This window comes from Taeniopygia guttata, chromosome 7, assembly GCF_048771995.1.
Source record: "Taeniopygia guttata chromosome 7, bTaeGut7.mat, whole genome shotgun sequence".
NCBI classification, from domain to species: Eukaryota; Metazoa; Chordata; class Aves; order Passeriformes; family Estrildidae; genus Taeniopygia; species Taeniopygia guttata.
Window position 1 is genome coordinate 29953534 of NC_133032.1, and position 19934 is coordinate 29973467.

A 19934-nucleotide genomic window follows, 5' to 3' on the forward strand; every position below is an offset into this window, starting at 1 on the left:
GGTCCAACCCTTTGTATTTCTTACAGCATGAGTACATCATCCAGCTGAAAACTGCAATTCCCAATTAGGAGGCAAGAGGGATAAGAACTCCTTTTAAGCTAGCACAGGAGGGGGCCATTTCCCTAAGTGGCAGTTTAACAAGGTCAGTTGCTTCACATGCTGAGGGAGGAAAAAAGGACTTTGTCCCACTTAGCATTCAGGCTCTGCCTCGCACAGCTGACAAAGGACAGGATAACAAAAGTAATGGGATGCAGGGAAAACAATTGACCATGCAAGGTTGGTAATTAGGAGTAGAAAGCCCCACCGATTTTGACATTCCTTATCAGCATACATCATGTCTGTGGTTTTAACTACAGATCATAAGAAAACTGTTGGAGTAATTTTCACAGAGCATACCATGAATGAAAAATGTGTATGAATATGAAACCTGTAGCCTGGCTTGGATCCCTCTAGCACTTTAAGCAGCCACTGTTACTGGGTATTGCCTCCTCACTAACCTGTAATCCAGGCTGCTTTACAAGTGTTAGTCTAGGAGTAAATCCTTCTGGTCTTTTTCCATTTTTCTTTGTTAAAACACAGATGGTGCTGTGTCTTGAAAGAATCAACAAGTATAACAATAAAATAGGTGTCCTGTCCCCTTGCCTCCTGGGCTTGGACTGAGAGAAAAGAGGAAAAGATTCCCCTCTTCTGATTTTACTAGCAGTCTTTATCTCCATTTGGAGCAGGACCAGCAGGACCTTGGGACCTGTCATGCCAGAAGATTTCAGAAAGGAGAGGCTAATAATCTATCCAAGGACAAAATCTGCTGCTGAAAGGAAGAAGCAGGGAGATCTGTGATAAAAGCACTGTCCTACATAGAGCATGTGCTAAGCCAAACTGCTGATCCTGCCTTGCCTGGTCCTGTAAAATGTCTATTATAAAACCTGACAGTTTCTTTCATAGAAACAGATTTTTTTTTTTTCTCCCTTACAGAGATAAACACTTTACTCAGAACTGGATTGCAAGTCCACTCAAGGAAAAGGGTTGTGTCACTTTTCTTGTTCCACTAGGGAGTCAGCCAGGCCCTCCTATGCATTTCAAGTTCTAGACCCACTTTGAATCCGAGATAAAAACATCAGTAAAACTTTGCTTGAGCATGTTTGCTGGCATTTATGTCAGATGATCATTACTGTCTTGCTTTTGGAACTGAATATGCAAATGAGTGCATGGCAGCAGATGGAGGAGGATGGATGAATTTTATCTACAGATATTAAAACCGTATTTAGAACAGGATGCTGCTGCAAGATCCCATAATGCTCTAAAGGATTTGTAATGCTTCATAAGCTGTACTTTTGCTTATTAATAAATACTAATTTAGTTTGTTTCCTCAACCCATTTCTTACATGTTGACTTCAAAGGTACTCCATCATGTACATGACAATTCTCTAATAACAGTTTAGCAAATGCATAAAGCAAAGCACACCAATACTCCTTGGAGACATGGCAATTCTCAGGAAAAATTCATCTAGAAGATCTGGAAACTTTTAATTTATGACTGAAATGTTTTATATACATTTGTAATTGCTTTGATAATATATGCAAATTTCTAGCACTTTGTGCTAAATGCTGCTAATTTGTGAATAAAAGCACAGGAAATGCACAGGGAAAAAGCAAAGTTATGTGTCTCAGCTGAAAGCTAAGCACAGTTGTCTACAGCCTAAAGGGTTACACTTTTCACCCACTGTGTCTAAGCAAGTAATGACTAGGCCTGAAAATTGCCAGACCCCTGCTGAATTTCTTTTACATTGCTCTGGGGCCAGAAGGGAATGAGAATAAACCCTGGACGCCTCTCTGCTGTACCAGAAAAAACATACCAGTTGATTTTTAGCATGTGTATTTCCACAGCTGCCACAATTCAGAAAGTGTAACTTTAAGGCTGCAGCAGTACCAACTTGTGCTGCCAAAAATTTGTCCTTTGTGGGTGAGGGTCCAAAGGGATGAAGAGTCCCCAGGCAGCTGCAAAGGAGCGCCTTTATTGCAAAAACCAGGCCTTTTTAAGCATTTAGACCTTTATCAGTTACATAGTTTTAAATCATAACAAATCAAACCAACCACCACACACCACAATGTGAACAGGTAATTATAGAACTTGTTTTTCTATCCCTAATTCAGCCGAGTCTCTTTCCCACAGTCCTTTTCTACTTAGCTGAAGTTAACAGGCCTGAGCCATTATTTTACAAGGCCTTCCTTTTGTAAAGTTTTATTTATCAGTAAAGGCCCTTAACCTTTGAAAATGGTTACGTCAACACATCAGCTGCAAGGATGTTCCTAAACACTCATTTGGGAACAATGACTGCATTTTTCCTCTTCCTTTTACCTATTTATATTGTCCATGACACACGAAAGACTGGTATTTTCCCGTCCCTCTAGTTCAAAGCCAACAGAGAACTTCCATATGATATGTCTGTTGGATTGCCCACACCATAAGTGCTGAGCATCTACTTGTGAAAAGCCACAGAGAACAGCTTTAGCAAATCCTGTTGTTCATCAGCAGCCAAAGAACAGCATTCAGAGAGTGGTTTTAAAGCACAAAAGCTATCACTATCAAGCAGCCAGGGCCAGCCAGGGAAAGAGGCATTTTTGCCAGTTCATTATGAGTCACTTGCCCACAGTTTCAAAATATATTCAATTTTCCACACCTTCCTCCCAACTCCACCTGGCAGTCAACTTCACATGTATTTGTATCTTCAAACACGTGGGTGCCTTTGAAAGCTCACCTCTCTGTGCAGTTTCTAGGTCTAGGCTTTTTTAGACCTAGGTTTGTTTCCCCTGAAACCAGTAGCAAAACTTGTCTCACTGACCCAGTGTGATGAGCTACACATTTTTTTTGAGATCAGTTTTGGGCTCTAAGGCTGCTAAAACTCTTAAAAAACATGACAGATTTTCTAAAGGCCTAGACATTTAGATTGTCTATTTCTTTAAAGAAAAAGCCATTTCTTTCCATCTGAAGCACACATGTAGTAACCTGCATTTGAGGGAGCGGGTTTTGGGAACAACTTTCCTTCCATTTCCACAAAGAAGCACATCCACCAAAAAACCTGAATTTCAATTAAATCTGGCAGAAACAGGGAACACCTTGCACAGAGAATCTAAATTGTATTCTTGACTTTCATATGAAAAGCACACAGAGCACTAATAAAAGCCACGTTCAAATATAGCGACAAATACTTTTAAAAACCTGCTATCACCTCTGAAAGCTAATTTTGGAAAAGAAAAAGATAAAAAATCACAGAGATAAGCATATTAATGGCTCCTAATCTGTATGTACAAATCTCATATATCTGTTAATGAGTAATACTAAGTAGATAAATAGAATACGAGAAGCCCTAAACGCATCCTGAATCCGCGAGCGTGCGTGCGGTACATCAGAAGAGGCGAAAGAGTGAATTTCATGGATGAAAGCATTAGGAAGCTGCGGAGTGAGTGGCAGGAAGGATAAGGAGAAGGGCACGTACGAAGCAGTCGGTGTCCTTGGGTCCGGAGCAGCCCCCGGCGCACTCGCGGTGGCAGCAGTCGCTGACGTAGGGCCCGTAGCAGCGTCCATCGCACTGCTCTGCACACACGGTCTTGGTCACTGCAGGGGCAGGAAAGGGACAGCGTCACACGTGGGGCCAGGCACGGAGCTCCCCGGCTGCTCCCCCAGCACAGTGCTGGGGAAAGCCCCGGGCAGGCAGGGAACGGCCTCTGCGGGGCTGGAGCTCGGATCCAGAACGCCTGCAGGACACCTGCACAGCTGTGTCCAAAACACCTGCAGGACACCTGCAGCCAGAACACCTGCACATCTGTATCCAGAGTGCCTGCAGGACACCTGCAGCCAGAACACCTGCACTTCTGTATCCAGAGTGCCTGCAGAACACCTGCACATCTGTATCCAGAATGCCTGCCAGGCACTTGTATCCTGAACATCTGCAGGACACCTGTATCCACAATGCCTGCACAACACCTTTATCCAGAATATCTGCAGGGCACCTGCATACAGAATACCTGCACAATACCTGTATCCAAAATGCCTGCACGATCCCCTCTTTAGGAGCACACATGTTGCTAAAGGACTGTGGAGAAAGAATTTTTATTTCGCCTTCTGACCCTTGAAAATTAATGGGGAATGTTACTTTCAAGTTATTAGGTTTTTTAAAGAGGATATGACACCCTCTTCCCCTCTCCCCTGAAAATAACAGAAGAGCCCACCAGCTGCATATGAGTTTTCCCCACCAAGAACAGCAACACAGAGTAAATGAGTGAAATTCAGAGTGAGACCACCAATGCCACAGCCAAATGCTGCCCTTGATGGCAATCCATTTGGCAGATGGGAACAAAGCAGACTGCAACCTTGGAAAATGTTTGGAAACACCACTTGCTATTTCTAAATTACAGAAACCTGCCTTCATTCACAGAATGAAGCAACAAGACCTACCAGCTGGGTTATTGTTCCACACCTCTGGGGGCTTAACCTTGTGCAAAGAATGGTCACCCAGTGGCCCATGCACCTCCCCTCCCTCCCTCAGCTGTAACCTTTATCTTTATTTTATGGAAAAATAAATTAGTATTATCCAAACTATACCAGCCACCACTGCCCACCATGCTGTCAGCTGTCTTTTGATAAAAGCTGGGATGATGCACTTCTGCAATTAACCTTTGACTTCTATTTTTTAAAAGCATTTAATTACTTCTTTATGAAAAATACTTTTCAGGAAGTGAGAGAAAACAAAATTCCATCCAACTTTCTGCTTGATTCTACTATTTTAATGTATAGGTAGCACCTTTATAAGCGCATTCTGATCCAAAATCCCTTCACTACTTGCCAGAAATACTTACAGTAATGCTGAATGCTCTTGCTACATACAGTATTTATTTAGGACATAAAAATGTAAATAACTAAAGAGAAGTGATTGTTTGTAATCTACGGAATAAAACAATGCACATTTAGAGCATTTTCATCTTACTGATACCAGAGGAAAAACCCCAGAGAGAAAGAAAAGGCTTTTGTGGCTTGTGCAATCTAACTTGAGAAATTTGGGAAATTTGGTGAAGGCACTTACTGTCACCATTGCCTGAAAAGGACATTAAAAAGATTTGTTTATTTAAGTGACAGTATTGATAAACATGAAGACAGATGTGAAACAATGGCACCTGTGGCTATGTGCCACCAGCACACTGTGGCGACAGTCTTGGCTCATGAAAATGAACAAAAATCTTCCCTAGTCTGGGAGTGTCATGTTTTCCAGCAGCTCAGGATTTGCACTGGACTGGGCACAGTCTGCCTGACAGAGAGGCACAGCCCAGCCTCACCCTGGCTTGAGGGAAAGGCACAATTCCCACTGGAGGGCACAGAGGCCGTCCAGTTCACCCTACAACCCAAACCCTCTGTGTTCATGTCTCAGTTCCCCCTACAACCCAAACCCTCTGTGTTTGTCTCAGTTCACCCTACAACCCAAACCCTCTGTGTTTGTGTCTCAGTTCACCCTACAACCCAAACTCTCTGTGTTCGTGTCTCAGTTCGTGTCTCAAAGCCTTTCTGTGTGGGTAATCAGTGTGAACCACCTAATTCCCCTCTGATTTATTTGCCCCAGAACCAGCTGCTGGTGGGTGTGGGCCATGATGTCGGCAGAGCCACTGGCTCCTGGTGGAGGAGCAGCTCAGCTGGCTGGAGTGTGGTGCTGATAACTCCAAGGTTTTGGGGTTGATCTTGGCATGGGCCATCCCCACCAGGGCTGATCTGGATAAATACAGTCCTCTCTTCAGCACAGTACTTGAACTGGATGCCATCAAAAAGCGTATTTTGCTTCTGGTTGGACACCAGCTTGAGGATGGTCTCTACCACACTGCTCAGGATAGAGAACACTGTGGGTTTTCCTGAAGAAAAATTAATAATTACAGCAAAGGTTTGTCGCTGTTCTTCCCCAGTTGTTTATTTTTCAGGGAAAACTAACAATGCCAATGTGTTGTTCTAGGAAGAGGCCAGGACATACCACATGCTTCACTGTATGCCATATTTACATTATAGCTGCTGCTGAAGGCCCAGGTCTGTGGAGAACCTGTCAGGTGTCTTTAGTGGCACCAACACACCGGACATTAATGAGTTTAGTGGGCTCTGGATCTTAAGGACTCATATTTAAGGCACTTTATTAAAAGGAAGGTTTTTCCCCAGAAAAGAATTGCCTTTCCCACAAGGCAACGCTGTGTATTGTCTGAAGGCCTGAAACAATCTGATTGCTCAGATGTCAGAAAACATCACCAGTTCAGCTTCCTGCAATCCTTCTCAGGGGTAACCGCACAGAAAATACACCTAGCTGCACTGGTTTAAAAAGATAACAAGCTTTTTATCCCCAAACACAATCAATTGTTTGTATAACTGTAACTCAAGACCTAGCTGAAAGAGTGAATTATAAATATTGCCCAAAATGTCAAACTATATGGCATTTCAGGTACTCATACCTCCACCCAACACAACTGTGAGGAGAGCCTCCCTAATCCCAGCTGAGACCCCAAGCTTCAAAGCAGATCTTTTGAGGGTCAGCACAACCACCTGCCTGGATTGCTACAGATCCTGTGTGTGAGCCCAAGAATTTGGAGGCTTCAACTATACAGAACTATCAGAGTCAGGGCCAGGACCCCAAAGGACAAACCCCAAAGTCCTGGGGTGTGTGCTTTGCATTGAGATGGGTTTCTGGGTGAGACCGTCAACTTCTACCAGTATTTCATAGCAATAAACTGTGATGAAATGACCACTTCATGTACATGTGCAAATTATCAGTCTCCTTTATGTTTTCCCTTCATCTTTAATTGTGTCAGGACACTATCAATCCATGAAGGAAAAAATAGGAAGTAACTGAAATCAATGAAAGTGTTCCCAACATGCAAAGTTATTAGAACAGTACAAGGGTTTTAATTAAAGATGCTGGCTCCAAGCAGAAATGTGGGTTTCCCTGACTGATCCCAGCTGCTGGTTCAGCTCTTTCTGTGTGCCCCACCAGGCTCCTGCTTGCCTTTTGCTGCTCTAATTTGGCACCTCCTCAGCAACACCAGCTGCACAAGGACAGTGTAAATACAGTTGTGCCCTTACCACACTCCGGTACACACACAGAGTCAAGGAGCACTTGTCATTTGCTAAATGTTTTGTGTTTCAGGTTTGATTTATGCGTTATATTTGCCTTTTTTGCATTTCCTTAATAGGATCTATATTCTAATTTAGATTGTTGTCTTTTCAGTTACATTCCTCTGGGAAAAAGTGCATAATATGTCACTTTAATAATGTATTGAATAGCAAAAGTTTTCATTTCTGCATGAAAATCCTAACAGATATGAACAGCAAAAATTTTAACGACTTAACCATAGATTTTCAAATTTGTTTTTTTCAAAGACATTTGTTACTATTATTTTATTTAAAGTGGTTACATTCTATTCAGTGTGTGCCCAATACAATTTGAAAAAGTGTCTTTTTAAAAGCATTTTCATATTAGCCTTTCCTGACACTGAAGCAAGTTATATCATCTCAATTTCAATTTCTTCCTATTAACATCTACCAATATTTTCATTATAAAAATAAAAAGGATTGCTAACTGTGTAAAACAGTACCCTGGAATTTTATCTTCTCCATCTCCTAACAGAACAGCTTGGTTTACATTTCCGATTGTCTTCTTAAATACATGAATTTTCTTGTCACATTTAGAGAGACATTAGAACAGAGTTAGATGCAGGTGGTGTTTCAGACAGAGTTCGCAACAAAGACATTGCTGGAAGGCAACATAAGAAGCAGCTAGGTAGATGATATTCATGAAAAAAACAAAGGGATTTGGTTTTTTCCATATGTAATTTGAAATGAAAGACACGGATTAAGATCTTTCATTTTTTATCCTTTCCCAGGAAAATAATTTAAATCTTATCTTGGGAGGGGGGCTCATTAAAATATTTTGCTTCAATCCTCAATAAAAAAAAAATTATCAAAATGAAGCTCTGAGTTGTTTCTAGAATCAAAATTTAAAAAAATGGATGTAGCACTGCTGGAGTATTTTCCTACATGTGTTGGAAAGATGCTCATCCAAGGTGATGGGGTCAAGGCAGACACAATGTGCACAGCACAGCTCGTATCTAACAACATTTGTGAGCCCAAAAGCCAGGCATGTCTTTTAAAATCATACATGAAGGCAGCAAAAGCATAGTCCCACTTGCATTTTTATGTTTTGAGTCCCTACACAAATTCTCCCTCTTGGCTTCACTCAGTTTGAAGGAAACACATTGTGCAAAAATCCAATGAAGAAACACCCTTTGCCGGCCTTTTCCTTCAACCCTGCTGCTTGTCCAAGGTGCAGCGAGGTCGTGGAGGCAAAGAAGAAATCTGTGATGTAAAACTAATTCCTGTCCCTGACCATCGGAGTGGGCTTGAAGGTAAGAGGATGTGGAGCAGCTACTCAAGTAGAAGAGTGAGATCCGTGTATCTCCCTGACACTTGGATGGGTTATGGCTGTTCTAGTTTATTATTTTACCCCGTGCTTGTGCCTTAGCCTGTCCCCACTGTTTGGATTTGCAAGGGCAGCCCCTGTGGGAGGACAGAGCTGTCACTCCTGGAGCCAGCCTTCCGTGCAGCCCTGCTGAGCTCCTGCCTTCACAGCCCTGCAGATAAGCCCTTCTCTCCCTGGTAATTCTCCATTAATCCACCACATCAGTTCCCTGATCTGAGAGCAGTGTGTTGTAGAGGCTGAGGCCATGGGAGCTGATCCTGCCACATGGCAAGTCCAGCTGTGCACCTGCAAAGTCCATGAGGCTGGAGACACAGCCTGAACCAGCATCTTAGGTTCCTTACAGAACATAACTGCCAGGATTTTAAACTATTCTTGGATAAGATAACCGCACAAGGCCTGAATAAATCTACTTCTTTGATGGGTAAGAGGCTTTGATAGCTTCTTACAAAGTTACTAGTTTTACTAAACAAACAAGCTTCTCATTAGGCCAGAGGGAAAAAAAAACCAACATTAATTAACTCTAATCATGATATAAAATAATTTGGTCAGCTAGGATTTAAGTCCCTTTCCTTTATCTACTTAAGCACACTACTCAGAATTTACTTCTTTTCCTGGTAAGGAGCACTGACTTCCTCAGTGCCTTCATAAAGACTGCCAGCAAAGGAAGGAGATGTCCCTTGGATTTCCTGCTTGGATTTCCTGCTCAGACTCATGAAACATTCACCTCAGGCTGTCTGCCAGTTCTAACTCCATCCTATCTCTCACTCCAAGTAGTAAAGAAAAAAAAAAACCAATCCAAAAAACAAAACAAAAAATAAACCCCAAAAAACCCACAAACCAACAAAAACCCACAAAAACCTCAAAAAGCCCCCTCAAAAACCCTAGCAAAAAGCAGCATCTTTGCACTGTTCCTTCCAAGTCCCAGGAAAGAGGCAGGTGACCCTGGGCTGACCACTTCATTTCCCAGGAAGAGTGATTCCAGTAAAGGCAACTGGTTTTCACCCTCTTGGAAGCAGGAAAAAGAAAAAAAACATGTAGGAAAAACAGCCCTCAATTTTCTCCTCTTTTATTATTATCTGCTAATATTGTGACTGTACTTCTGGCTCTTTTGTGTCTGTGTGAAGGAGCTTAAAGCTCCTTCAGGAAGGAAGAAACTAATTTTCATGCTCTCTAAATTCACAAGGACAGAAAAACATTATGAGTGACCCTTCACTTACTACTTTCTTCACAAAAACTTATTATTCTCTCTTTCAGTACAACTCAAATATAGTCTGAAATTATTATAAAGAAAACACTTGTGCAAGATAACTAATATTCCCAGGCTACCATCGAAATTAACAGAGTATTTTGGCATGAGAAACTTTGCAGCATCAGGTGGTCATTAAAGCTTTCCAAATATACCATCAATATTCTCCAGAGCCATGCTCCATACTGCCACATGAGTGAAAAGAAAATTCAAGTTACCATAAGGAGTTTTAGAAAGCACAAGGGAGGAAAGAAAAATATCATTCACATGGGTTGGGTAAAAATAAAAGCAAATCAGCTATTGATAAAAACATGTGGGGAAAAAAAAAAAGCCCTTGTATATTTTAGAGTTATACACACTGAACCCAGAATTTATAGTATCCCTTCACAACTGAAAGAAAAAAAAACAAAACCAAAACAAGTAGGATCTCTGCTACATTGGTTTCCAGTCTCACACACTTACAGGTCTGGCAGTGATTCTCTGTTGGTCCCCAGCACCGTCCTGTGCAGGACTTGTGGCAACGACCACCTGCAGGACAGACAGAAAGACAGAGATTGTAAATGTGCCTTCCTTTCATTCCTTTAACACCCAGCAGCCACAAAAGATGAGAGTCCATCTTGTCTTTGGAAGGTTTTCCTACTTTAGCAAGGTTGAAACAGTGCCTATAAAAAAAGGCCCAACTAAATAACCAGACCTGGTGTCAAACTTAAATGAAATACAAGTACTTATCTAAATGCTTTATACCCTAAATACTTTTTTGCTATGCATAATGACCATGATGTTTTAAAACAAAAAGAAGTACGAGCAAGTCTGGAGGACTGAGGAACAATATCATCACTCAGTGCTATCACTATTGGTTTCTACAGCCTATGTAAGACCTGCTGATTCCTTCACAGAATTGATGGCTATGCTAAGAAGGCTATACAGGTACCTCTACAATTTCATCTGAACAATTCTCACAGCACATGTCATAGTCAAGACAACCACAATACACAGAGTATCACCACACAATTTCAGAAAGCTTCAACCCATACACAGTAACACCTCACCACATCAGAGGGCTTCAGGCACCTGCGCATACAGAGCAACATCAGGGCACTTCAGAAGGCTGCAGCATCTGCCCTTCTTGTCCTTCAGCCCAACCTTTATACCCCTCATGTTGCTGCAGTGCCCCTGTGTGCCCTCTGTGCCCTTTGGTGGTTGCTCAGTGCCCCTGGGCACTCCATGGCTCATTGCTGTCAGTGCTGCTCACCTGCTTCTCACAGCTGTGCCCACTGGGGATGAGGCTGGGCTGCAGCCCCATCCCAATCCCCACACGCCGTGTGCCACAGCCCGGCCCCATCCCAATCCCCACACGCCGTGTGCCACAGCCCGGCCCCATCCCAATCCCCACACGCCGTGTGCCACAGCCCAGCCCCATCCCAATCCCCACAAACTGAGTGCCTACACTGATAGGTTTAGTCCCTGAAGCATTAGCAATGGTAGGTTTTTATAAACTACCTAGTAATTAGTGATTGAAATCCACTTGGACTGAGGTGGGAGTTCAGTTCACATGTCCATGTCATGGTAAGACACTGACCCATGTGAGAGGGACTGGCAAGCAAGGAGAAGAGTGGGAATGTTCTCCTCTGGCTGCACTTCAGCACCCGAGGAGAGAGCACTTGGACAGTCCCACACCAGTCTGGGCTGTGAGGCAAGGCAGACCCCAACCCATAGCTGCCATCTGTCAGAGTCTGTGGTATTGAAAGACAGAAAGTCTCTGTCTTTCTGCCCCGTTGCCAAAGAAAAAGTCATCATTTGTCTGTGCTGTTTTCAAGGTTGTTTATTCTGTTTATCTCTAACAAGTTCTGCTGCCCTGCCGCAGGTCTGTCCTGCAGGGCAGCGTGTGGGGCTCTGCCCTCAGTGGGATGTTACAAACATTATATACCAGAAACTACCTGTGCTATATTTACAATAATGTGCCAATATCTGTCACCTACATTGAACAGTGTGTCCCCAGCCTAAACCAACAGAAAAATGCCAACACTACAGTGAAACATGGAGGGCATGAAGAAGGAGAAAAAAGACAAGACACACCCAATTTACTCCATCTTGTCCCCTTTGAACCCCTAATCTATAATCCTAAAATTTGACTTTTGCACCCCTGCCACACTTAATTATTACTAATATCAAACACTCAGAGCTTGTAATTCATCCTGTAAGATTGAAAACTCTTTTGCATGGACAGAGATCACAGACAGTGTCTCTGGGGGCTCTGTCCAGGGGGGTTCCTGACCCCCTGCCAGGGTCCCAGACCTTCCAGGGCAGCCAGAGGGAAGCCCTGGATTCCCACAGCCATCTGGACATGGCCAAAGTGCAGGCACATTCCCAGGAGCAGCAGTGCCTGAGGGACACAAAGCCAGAGCTGATGGGATGAGCTGAGACACCCAATGTAAATCTTGTGGAAGACTGTGCACAGTCCTCATCGCTGCGCTTTTGATCGCAGGAACCCAGCCTTGTGTTTGATTAAACTTTTATACATCGCTGAGTACTGCTGAGATTCTGTTAAGTGAATTTCCCCTTTGAACCGGATCCAGGTTCAATCCTTTCAATCGTGTATTAACAGCTGCTGCTGCTAACACTGCTCCATTACACTAAATCAAATACTTGCCACATGCCCTGATGGGAGACAGCCTTGGAGGAAGCGCAAAATGTCTCTCAGCTGAGGCTGGATCACCCCAAAAACAAACACTGCTCCTCTGCTAGCAGCATGCTCACACCTGTGAGATCTTACAGAGCTCAGCCAACCCACCCTGATGGTCCTTGAAGTCTGTCACTTAATTTTTCAAAGCCAGCATTCCTCCCTTGGCATTCCTGGTGCTATTGATGATGCTGCCTGGTAATTACCACACCGAATGCCAACTACCTTGTTAAAACTACCAGCTCCTTGTTGCATTCATGCTCATTTAAAGCAATTATACTTGGGAAACATTGTTGCTGATATCACCAGCACATAATTCTCTGTCACTGTCTACCATCTGTTTATTTAGATCACAAATGTACTATAACTACATGAATGCAAACTCATTCTGGCTGACAGGGAGGGCACTCCATCTGGCATGAATAATGCAACTTTAATCAGTAATAACGATTATTATGATTATTAAGAGACTACTGGAACCCTGCACAGAAAGCAAATATACCCACACTGATTTATAAGAATGAAAGTTTAAAATGGTGAGGTAAACAGCAAATTAAAGGAAGAATTTTAGCAAACGAGGCTTGATAAGATACAGGTCGTTAGCTGATTTTGGGACTTGCTGAACTGAATAGAAATGCTCCCCCTGAGGTGGGTTTTATTAACTAGCTACTCCTGCTCAGCAGGATGGATGCACGCTCAGAGAACCTCCCCTCCCCTGAGCTGCAGCATCCCTGCTGGGGCAGCTCAGGAGCCACAACCCACCCACAACGTGGGCTCCTCGTGCAAGACTCTCTTCTACCCCAGCCCTTCCTCCAGGTCCAGTCTTGTCCCTCCCCAGGCTCAGAGCTCTGGAGCTCAGGGAGGAAGCTGGAGGTCCTGCACCCAGCACCAGAAAGCACATTTCTAGGGCACAGTAAGGCAGAAATGTGGCTGCTCCTTCCCCTTTTTGTCCCTGGATTCCACCCCCTTCCAAAACATACTGTAAACACTGGGCTTTCCACTGTAATACCTGCTGTGGAATAACACAGAAGGAACTTCCAAGTGATACCTCCAAGTGATCCCTAACGAGAGAGTCTGCCCACACCTCTGTAAAAGCTGCACTTAAAGCACAAATCTTCATATCTGAAGCGCCTAGGTGTGGAGCTGGTCCTCAGTATGCAGCCAAAAAATTATTCAGCCACCTCTATTCCTCCTGGAAATAAAAGCAATTCAGCATCTTCAAAACATCATTTTAAAAATTTTTTTAACTTGCATGCCTGCTGCCTGGTACATGACTTTGTTTGGCAGTGTCAGATGATGATTTGCATTTAAATAGAGATATTTAACAATAAAGCAAGAAAAGGCTGCCAGTTTCCTTTTTTCTCACTGGGAACTCAAAAGTGTCTGTTTCATTGTTTTCACTTTTCTCAGCTGTACAGACACAACCAGGAGCTGAGCTTGTAGGCAGCACACCTCTGAATTGCATTGTTTTCTGTCCTTTTGAAGGTCAAATATACTGAGAATTAAAAACCAAACTCCTTCCTATATTGGCTTGGTTGTTTAAAGAGAAAAATAACTTTCCCTGCTCTCAATATGAGCTGGTCTAGATTCTGCCCTCACATCCTTCTGTATTTCACCAGGTTTTCCCCACTAAGAGAAAATCTGTCCTGTAATAAGGAGAGATTGAAACCCATTAAAGATCAGCTCTGCAAAATTAAGACAGAAAAACAGTCCTGTGAAAGTCAACATACACAATCAGGAGCATGACAAGCACTCATGTGAGGAGCAGGTCTCACAATGAGATCTGTATGTCAGGCTTAAATGATAATAAATGTATTGCCCCTAAGGTTGACAAGGCCCTTGGAGGAATTATACTGCTCCTCACAGATCTTCCTGTATATATTTCTTAAGATTTTCAGACCGTGAGGCAACAGATTTGAAAAGAAAAAACTATGAAACAATTTGTGGTATAAATCATTCCTGTTATTCCTTGTCTAAAATATTCTAAAAATACAGCAGAAAGAATTTGGCAAAAAAACCCCCACAAAACCTCTCTGCAGGGCACAGCCTTAGCCCATTCACTTGATTCTCCACGTTAGTGAAGGCACATGTTTTCCTTTTCCAAGCAAGATAAGGAAGGAAAGACCCCACAAAAGTCTCCTCCCCATTACAGCTGGGACACTGGAGTACATTTCTGCTCCTGAGCAGTAGCATTGTTTTGCACACACAGCGCCAGTTTGGAGGCTCCCATAATTTTCACAGGTTTTGTAATGAAATCTAGGTTAAGAAAAGGCAGATTCCCACTGGAACATGAGAATTAATTTAGCTTTGGCAAATTGCACACAGAAAACCAATGTTTTGTCTCCTGGGCTGTCTTCTCTTGGCCAATTATCTTGGCTTTTAGCTAAGATCTTCCCAGATCTGGATTATGCACTCTGGGCAGAGCTCTCACCTTCCTTGTCATTTCCAGAATAGAGTTTTATCTGTGGGAAATGCTTCTGCTTTCGCAGCCAGGGAAAGTCACCAGCAGAAAATGTTTGCTCACTAGTTTGGGAAAGAACAAGGTTACTTCATCCTTGTGTTTTCCCGAGAATTGAGAAGGGCTTTCCTTTGACTCCAGACTGACTTTATTATTTCAGAAACAGTAAAACCACAAAGGATTAAGTTACTGAAGAGACAAGAAAAATGAAGTCCTCCTCTAAGCTCAGTTTCATACAGAAAAGAAACCCTGCTTCTTCCCCAGCAGCTATGCCAGCTGCCTAGAGCAGACCCCTCTCAGTAGGAGAAGGAAAACAGAAAGAAGAGAAGAAATGTCTCACTTTGCACAAAGCTTACATTTACAGATGGTTTCTATCTGGTTAATAAATCACCATTCAGTGTTAGGACACCTGCAACACACTGATACTGAAGTGCAAATAAACACAGACAAAATAAAAAGACTTAGATGGTTACAAGCCATAGTTTTAAGCAGCCTCTTTGCTTACCTAACAATCTAAAATAGTTGATTAAGTATCAAAACAGCTATAAATCATTTATTAGCCTCTGTAAGCTGCTTGTAAACTCATCCTTTGCCTAAAAAATTCACTCCTGCCATAGAGTTGTTTCTAGACATAACCAGCCCTAAAGTCCAAGAAATTCCAGGTTTAGTGTGTGGTAAGAGTCCCAGGCTGTTCTTTGCATGGCTCAGGTGAGACAGAAGGTTTTTATAGGCCTGTGTGTTGCTTTTCTAGGCAGGTAAACTCCTTAGTTCTATGTATGCACAGATAACAAAACCAAACTGTAATTCAAACACTGCAACACAGCATTAAGGGGAATTAAAGATACTATTGTTGTGATGGATTGTTCTGCCTTTATCAGGCCATAATGCTTTCCCTGCCCTTGTGTGACTATTCCTATTGTCACATGTTCGTTCATTCATTCATTCATTCACACTTTTTTGGTAGGTAAAAATAATTCTGCATTTCCTACCTGCCCTGTGCTAGCCTTCAGATCTCTCCTATTGATTTGAAAGTTAATTACCTAAGAGAGTCTCACACTTCCCAGGATCTCCTTCCCTAATGGCAGGAGAGACACATATTGCAAGAAAAAAATAAAACTTCCCATAAAAGAAGAAAATGTGTTATAGAAATATCTAGTGCTCATTTTCTCTTCCTCTGTAGAAGCATTATGGGATGCAGAAATCTAAGGGTCAATTCCTCCACTGCTAACAAACGATATGATTTCACTCATGTCAGATGAATTCACCCAAGAATCTATCACCAAATAGTTTTCCAACGTAGGATTAGTCCCATAAAATTCAGACTTTTCTTTAACAAGCTGTACCTGCATTGGTATTGTTACTTTTATTGTGGTAAATGGCAGCAACTGACTTTTCTGTCTCCTCCCTGTATTGTTGCTTCTCCCCTGAAGTCCCCATGCCCAGTGGAGACACCCTGCACAAATATTAATGGGATCCCTTTACAGAGAAAACTCACATAGGGTTCATAAACAAGCACCTACACTGTGGAAAAGCACAGCAGCTGTTGTGGATCCATCCATCCATCCATCTATCCATCCATCCATCCATCCATCCATCCATCCATCCATCCATCCATCCATCCATCCATCCATCCAAACCCTGTGAGAAATTAATTTGTAGAGAATTCTCAAGGTTTGACAGAAGACTCACATAGTATCTATCTGTATGAAAACCTTGAGTTAAGACATGCTGACTTAGAAATGTTATAGAATAAGACAGGCATTGTTGAGAGAGAAATAGAACTAGAAATAAGTTTTAAAGGATGGCCTAATCAGACACGACTCTACCTGCCAGGAGGATGCATCCAGCCAGGAGCTCTGTAAGGGTGGAAGCAAACTCCTGCTCAGGATCACTTCCAACAGGGAGTTCCAGTTCTGCCAGTCAACACCTCTATCTCCCCTTCATCCTCCTCAGCAGATAAGAAAAGAGACAAACACAAATGGAGAGGGACTCAGGGACAAGCAGTTGAAAAGAAAGTGGCCTGGGAAACAGATCTGGGAAACTAAAACAATCCAAGAGATTCGCCCTGAAAGACAGGCACGGAAAGAGACACAGGAACAGCGTGAGGGGGAGCAGGGAGAGGGAGCAGAGATAAAACTTAGCCAGCACTAAATAAAACAAAAACTGAATGCCAAAGAGGGATGCATTACCCTGAGTAATGTGGGATGGAGACAAGCCTTGTGTGTGCACAGGGACAGGCTGTCTGTTGAGAGCTGCGAAATCACAGAGTATTGCCAGATAGGCTGGTGGCAGACAGTTTTGATTTTAAGAGAGATTGGCCACCAGGGGTAAAGGAATAAATGGAAAGTCAAGAAGAGCATGTCAGCAGCACCGAGCGGGCTCGGGCTGGTGGATTCATATCTGCTGCTGACAGCTCTGAGCTGATAGGGAGCTCACTGTAACATTACTGCAGCTGCTACAGAAAAATGTCTTCAGGCCACAGTAATGACTACAGAAAGGGACCTGAGGGGGGTAATGAACACTGGTTATTTTTCTCTGTCTGGAGCAGACAGCGCTGGTAAGGCTGTGTGACTCGATGCATTAATTGGGGGTTTAGTCATCCACACAAAATAAAAGCCTTCACATATGACATAGTCTAAAACTTTACACTGATTAAGCAATTAGGAGCTATTAATTATCACTGCTTATAGCTGTTAGCACAGAGCAGTGTAAGTGAATTCCCCCCACTGTGATGGCGAATTAGTTCCAATCAGCATCAAATGCCTTCCTGAACATGCACACAGGGATGCTGAGCAAATGGGGAGACACAGCCAGAAGGCTAAAAGGATAGGTCAAGTCATACCTGCTGCTTGGCAGGCTCATCAAGAATAACAAAGCCTCAGGAATCCTTCCGTTGTAATCATTGTTGTTAAAAAAAACCATCCACAGGTAACTGCCCCTCCTCCCTCAGCGCAGCAGGAGCAGAGGAGCAGCCTGGTGCCTGCACACTGGGGTCAGAGGGAAACACATTCCCTCCAGTGAACCATGCCCAAAGCACACAGATCACAGCCCCAGCCCCCTTCCAAACCCTGGGGTCGCTCTTATTTCCTCTTTCCTCTGTGGGGAAGGAGAGGGTGCTACTCCATCACCTGTCTGTGGTGATGCAGGTGCCACAGCTCCTCCTCTCCTTTGCTTCCCGTGATGAAGGCTCTCTCCTCTGGGCTCAGCAAGGCAAGAAGCAGTCTGGGGCTGCTCTGGAAGGGGAGAGCACAGAGCTGGCAGCCAGCCCTCCCCAGGACAGCTCTCCTGACACTGGGAGCCCCTCAGAGCAAAGGGAGAGAGCTGGGCACAGCACACAGCCATCCCTGGGCTGTGCCTGCAGCTCGGTGGCTGGGATCAATGAGACCCATGGAGCAGAGCAGCCCTAGGATTATTTCTGCATTTAATTTAATGGTTACTTAACACTCAGAACTTCTATAGATAAAGTAGAAAAGATCCCAACTAAGACCAGCCTGGGGCAGTTTCCAGTGGGAGGTGAGAGCCAGGATGTACAGATTTCAATGCCTTGATGCAAGGTAGGAAACTGAACCCTGCTCCCCCACACCCTGAAGAATCTCTGAGCTGATAATGTGGAGAAAAAGGGGAGAAAAGTCTGTGTTACAGCATTTTTGAGAGACAGAGGACATGAGTTATGAGATTTGAGCTACTCCAGTCTAGGCCTCAGATTTGGGCCTTGTGAGGCCTTCAAGCCTCTGACGCAGTAAGAAATTAAGAGTTTGTGGCGCAGACAAAAATAGTATTAAGGTGTAATGGGGAGCACTGGGCTGTCTGGGTGTGAATTAGTATAGGTTTATAGTGTAAGGCTCAAGCCACTTTAAGGAAAAGGTAAACAATATTAGCCTACCAATCAGAGTGCCTTTGTTTTTGTAAACTATGTAGAAGCTTATATAAACTACCATCTTATCTCGAATAAAGGGAGAACATTTGATTAACCACATTGGTTCAGATCTGCGTTTGTCTTGTCCAGTTTCCCGTTTTCCTGAGATTCCCTGGCTTTTAGTCTGTCTTACAGAGGAAATCTGAGGGTGAGCAGGAGACAGGTCTGTGAGAGGAAGGCACTGCAGATTCCAGCAGACAGAGACCTCAGAAAGCCAACATATTCTATATAGAATATATGTGGGGTGTCTGGCAGTGCCCACATTTCCTGCCTTAGCAGCAGTGACTGCGATGCCCAACACTGGCACTGCATCCTTCGCTGGCCACTGGCTCTCAGACCTGGCACTTTTCTGGTGTGATAGCACAGGAAATCCAAACCCACAAACGAGCCAACAGCAGGGGAGCACACGGGCACCTGTGGCAGAGCCTGGAATAAATCTGGAGCCAGGTCTCTGTCCAGAAGAGCAGCAGCACTCACTGACTGATGCACAGCTCAGCTGGGAACAGAAGGATGCACATATAAGTTGCTTTTTTAGTGGGGGGATAGGATGTAGGAGAAAAATTCCTTCACCATTAGATGAGATTTTCAGAGGAGGCTCTCAACAAACTCAAACACAGAGCTCAGAGTTCTTGCGTGGGTTTAACAGCAGCTCCTCAAACAGGTCAAGTCAGTCAATGCCACATCAGTCAAAATAATGTCCTAACATTCCTGTAATGCAGCCAAAGCAGTAATAAAGTTCCAACAGAGGGACATACAGTTTTCATTTTTTAAAGAAAGTAATAGCCTCAAAGAAAGGAAATCAAAACTTGAAATTGAATTGGCTTTTAAAAATCATTTTGTTCTTTCTTGATCCCTAGAGTCTGGCAGGGTGTATTTAGAACTGCTAATGTATTAATCAACTTCTGACTCAATTATATGGACATACTAGAAAGGAATTCCTCATTCCCATGAAATCTGGAGTCCAGTTTTAGGTCAGCTTTTTAAGTTTGGATAAGCCTCTTAATGTGCTTATCCAAAATGTATCTCTGGCTATTTGAAACAAAACTGATTATTTCAAAGCAATACTTGGAGCACAGAAGCCCTTTCTCTGTTTGAAAACGATGGTTGGACATATATTTTGATATTTAGATTTAGTG

At 43.3% G+C, this 19934-nt stretch overlaps 1 protein-coding gene across 4 annotated transcripts in view; it reads right to left on the minus strand.

Annotated features, from left to right (window-relative positions):
* The window catches only part of ERBB4 (erb-b2 receptor tyrosine kinase 4), a 587866-nt gene that overhangs the window by 166532 nt on the left and 401400 nt on the right, over window positions 1-19934 (minus strand). For all 4 annotated transcript variants that reach the window (XM_041717639.2, XM_030278010.4, XM_041717640.2 and 1 more), the window contains exons 5-6: window positions 10207-10272; window positions 3495-3613 (exon numbers count right to left, since the gene is read on the minus strand). In XM_041717639.2, the coding sequence (XP_041573573.2) occupies window positions 3495-3613; window positions 10207-10272 (185 nt within the window). The remainder of the gene's footprint in view (window positions 1-3494; window positions 3614-10206; window positions 10273-19934) is intronic.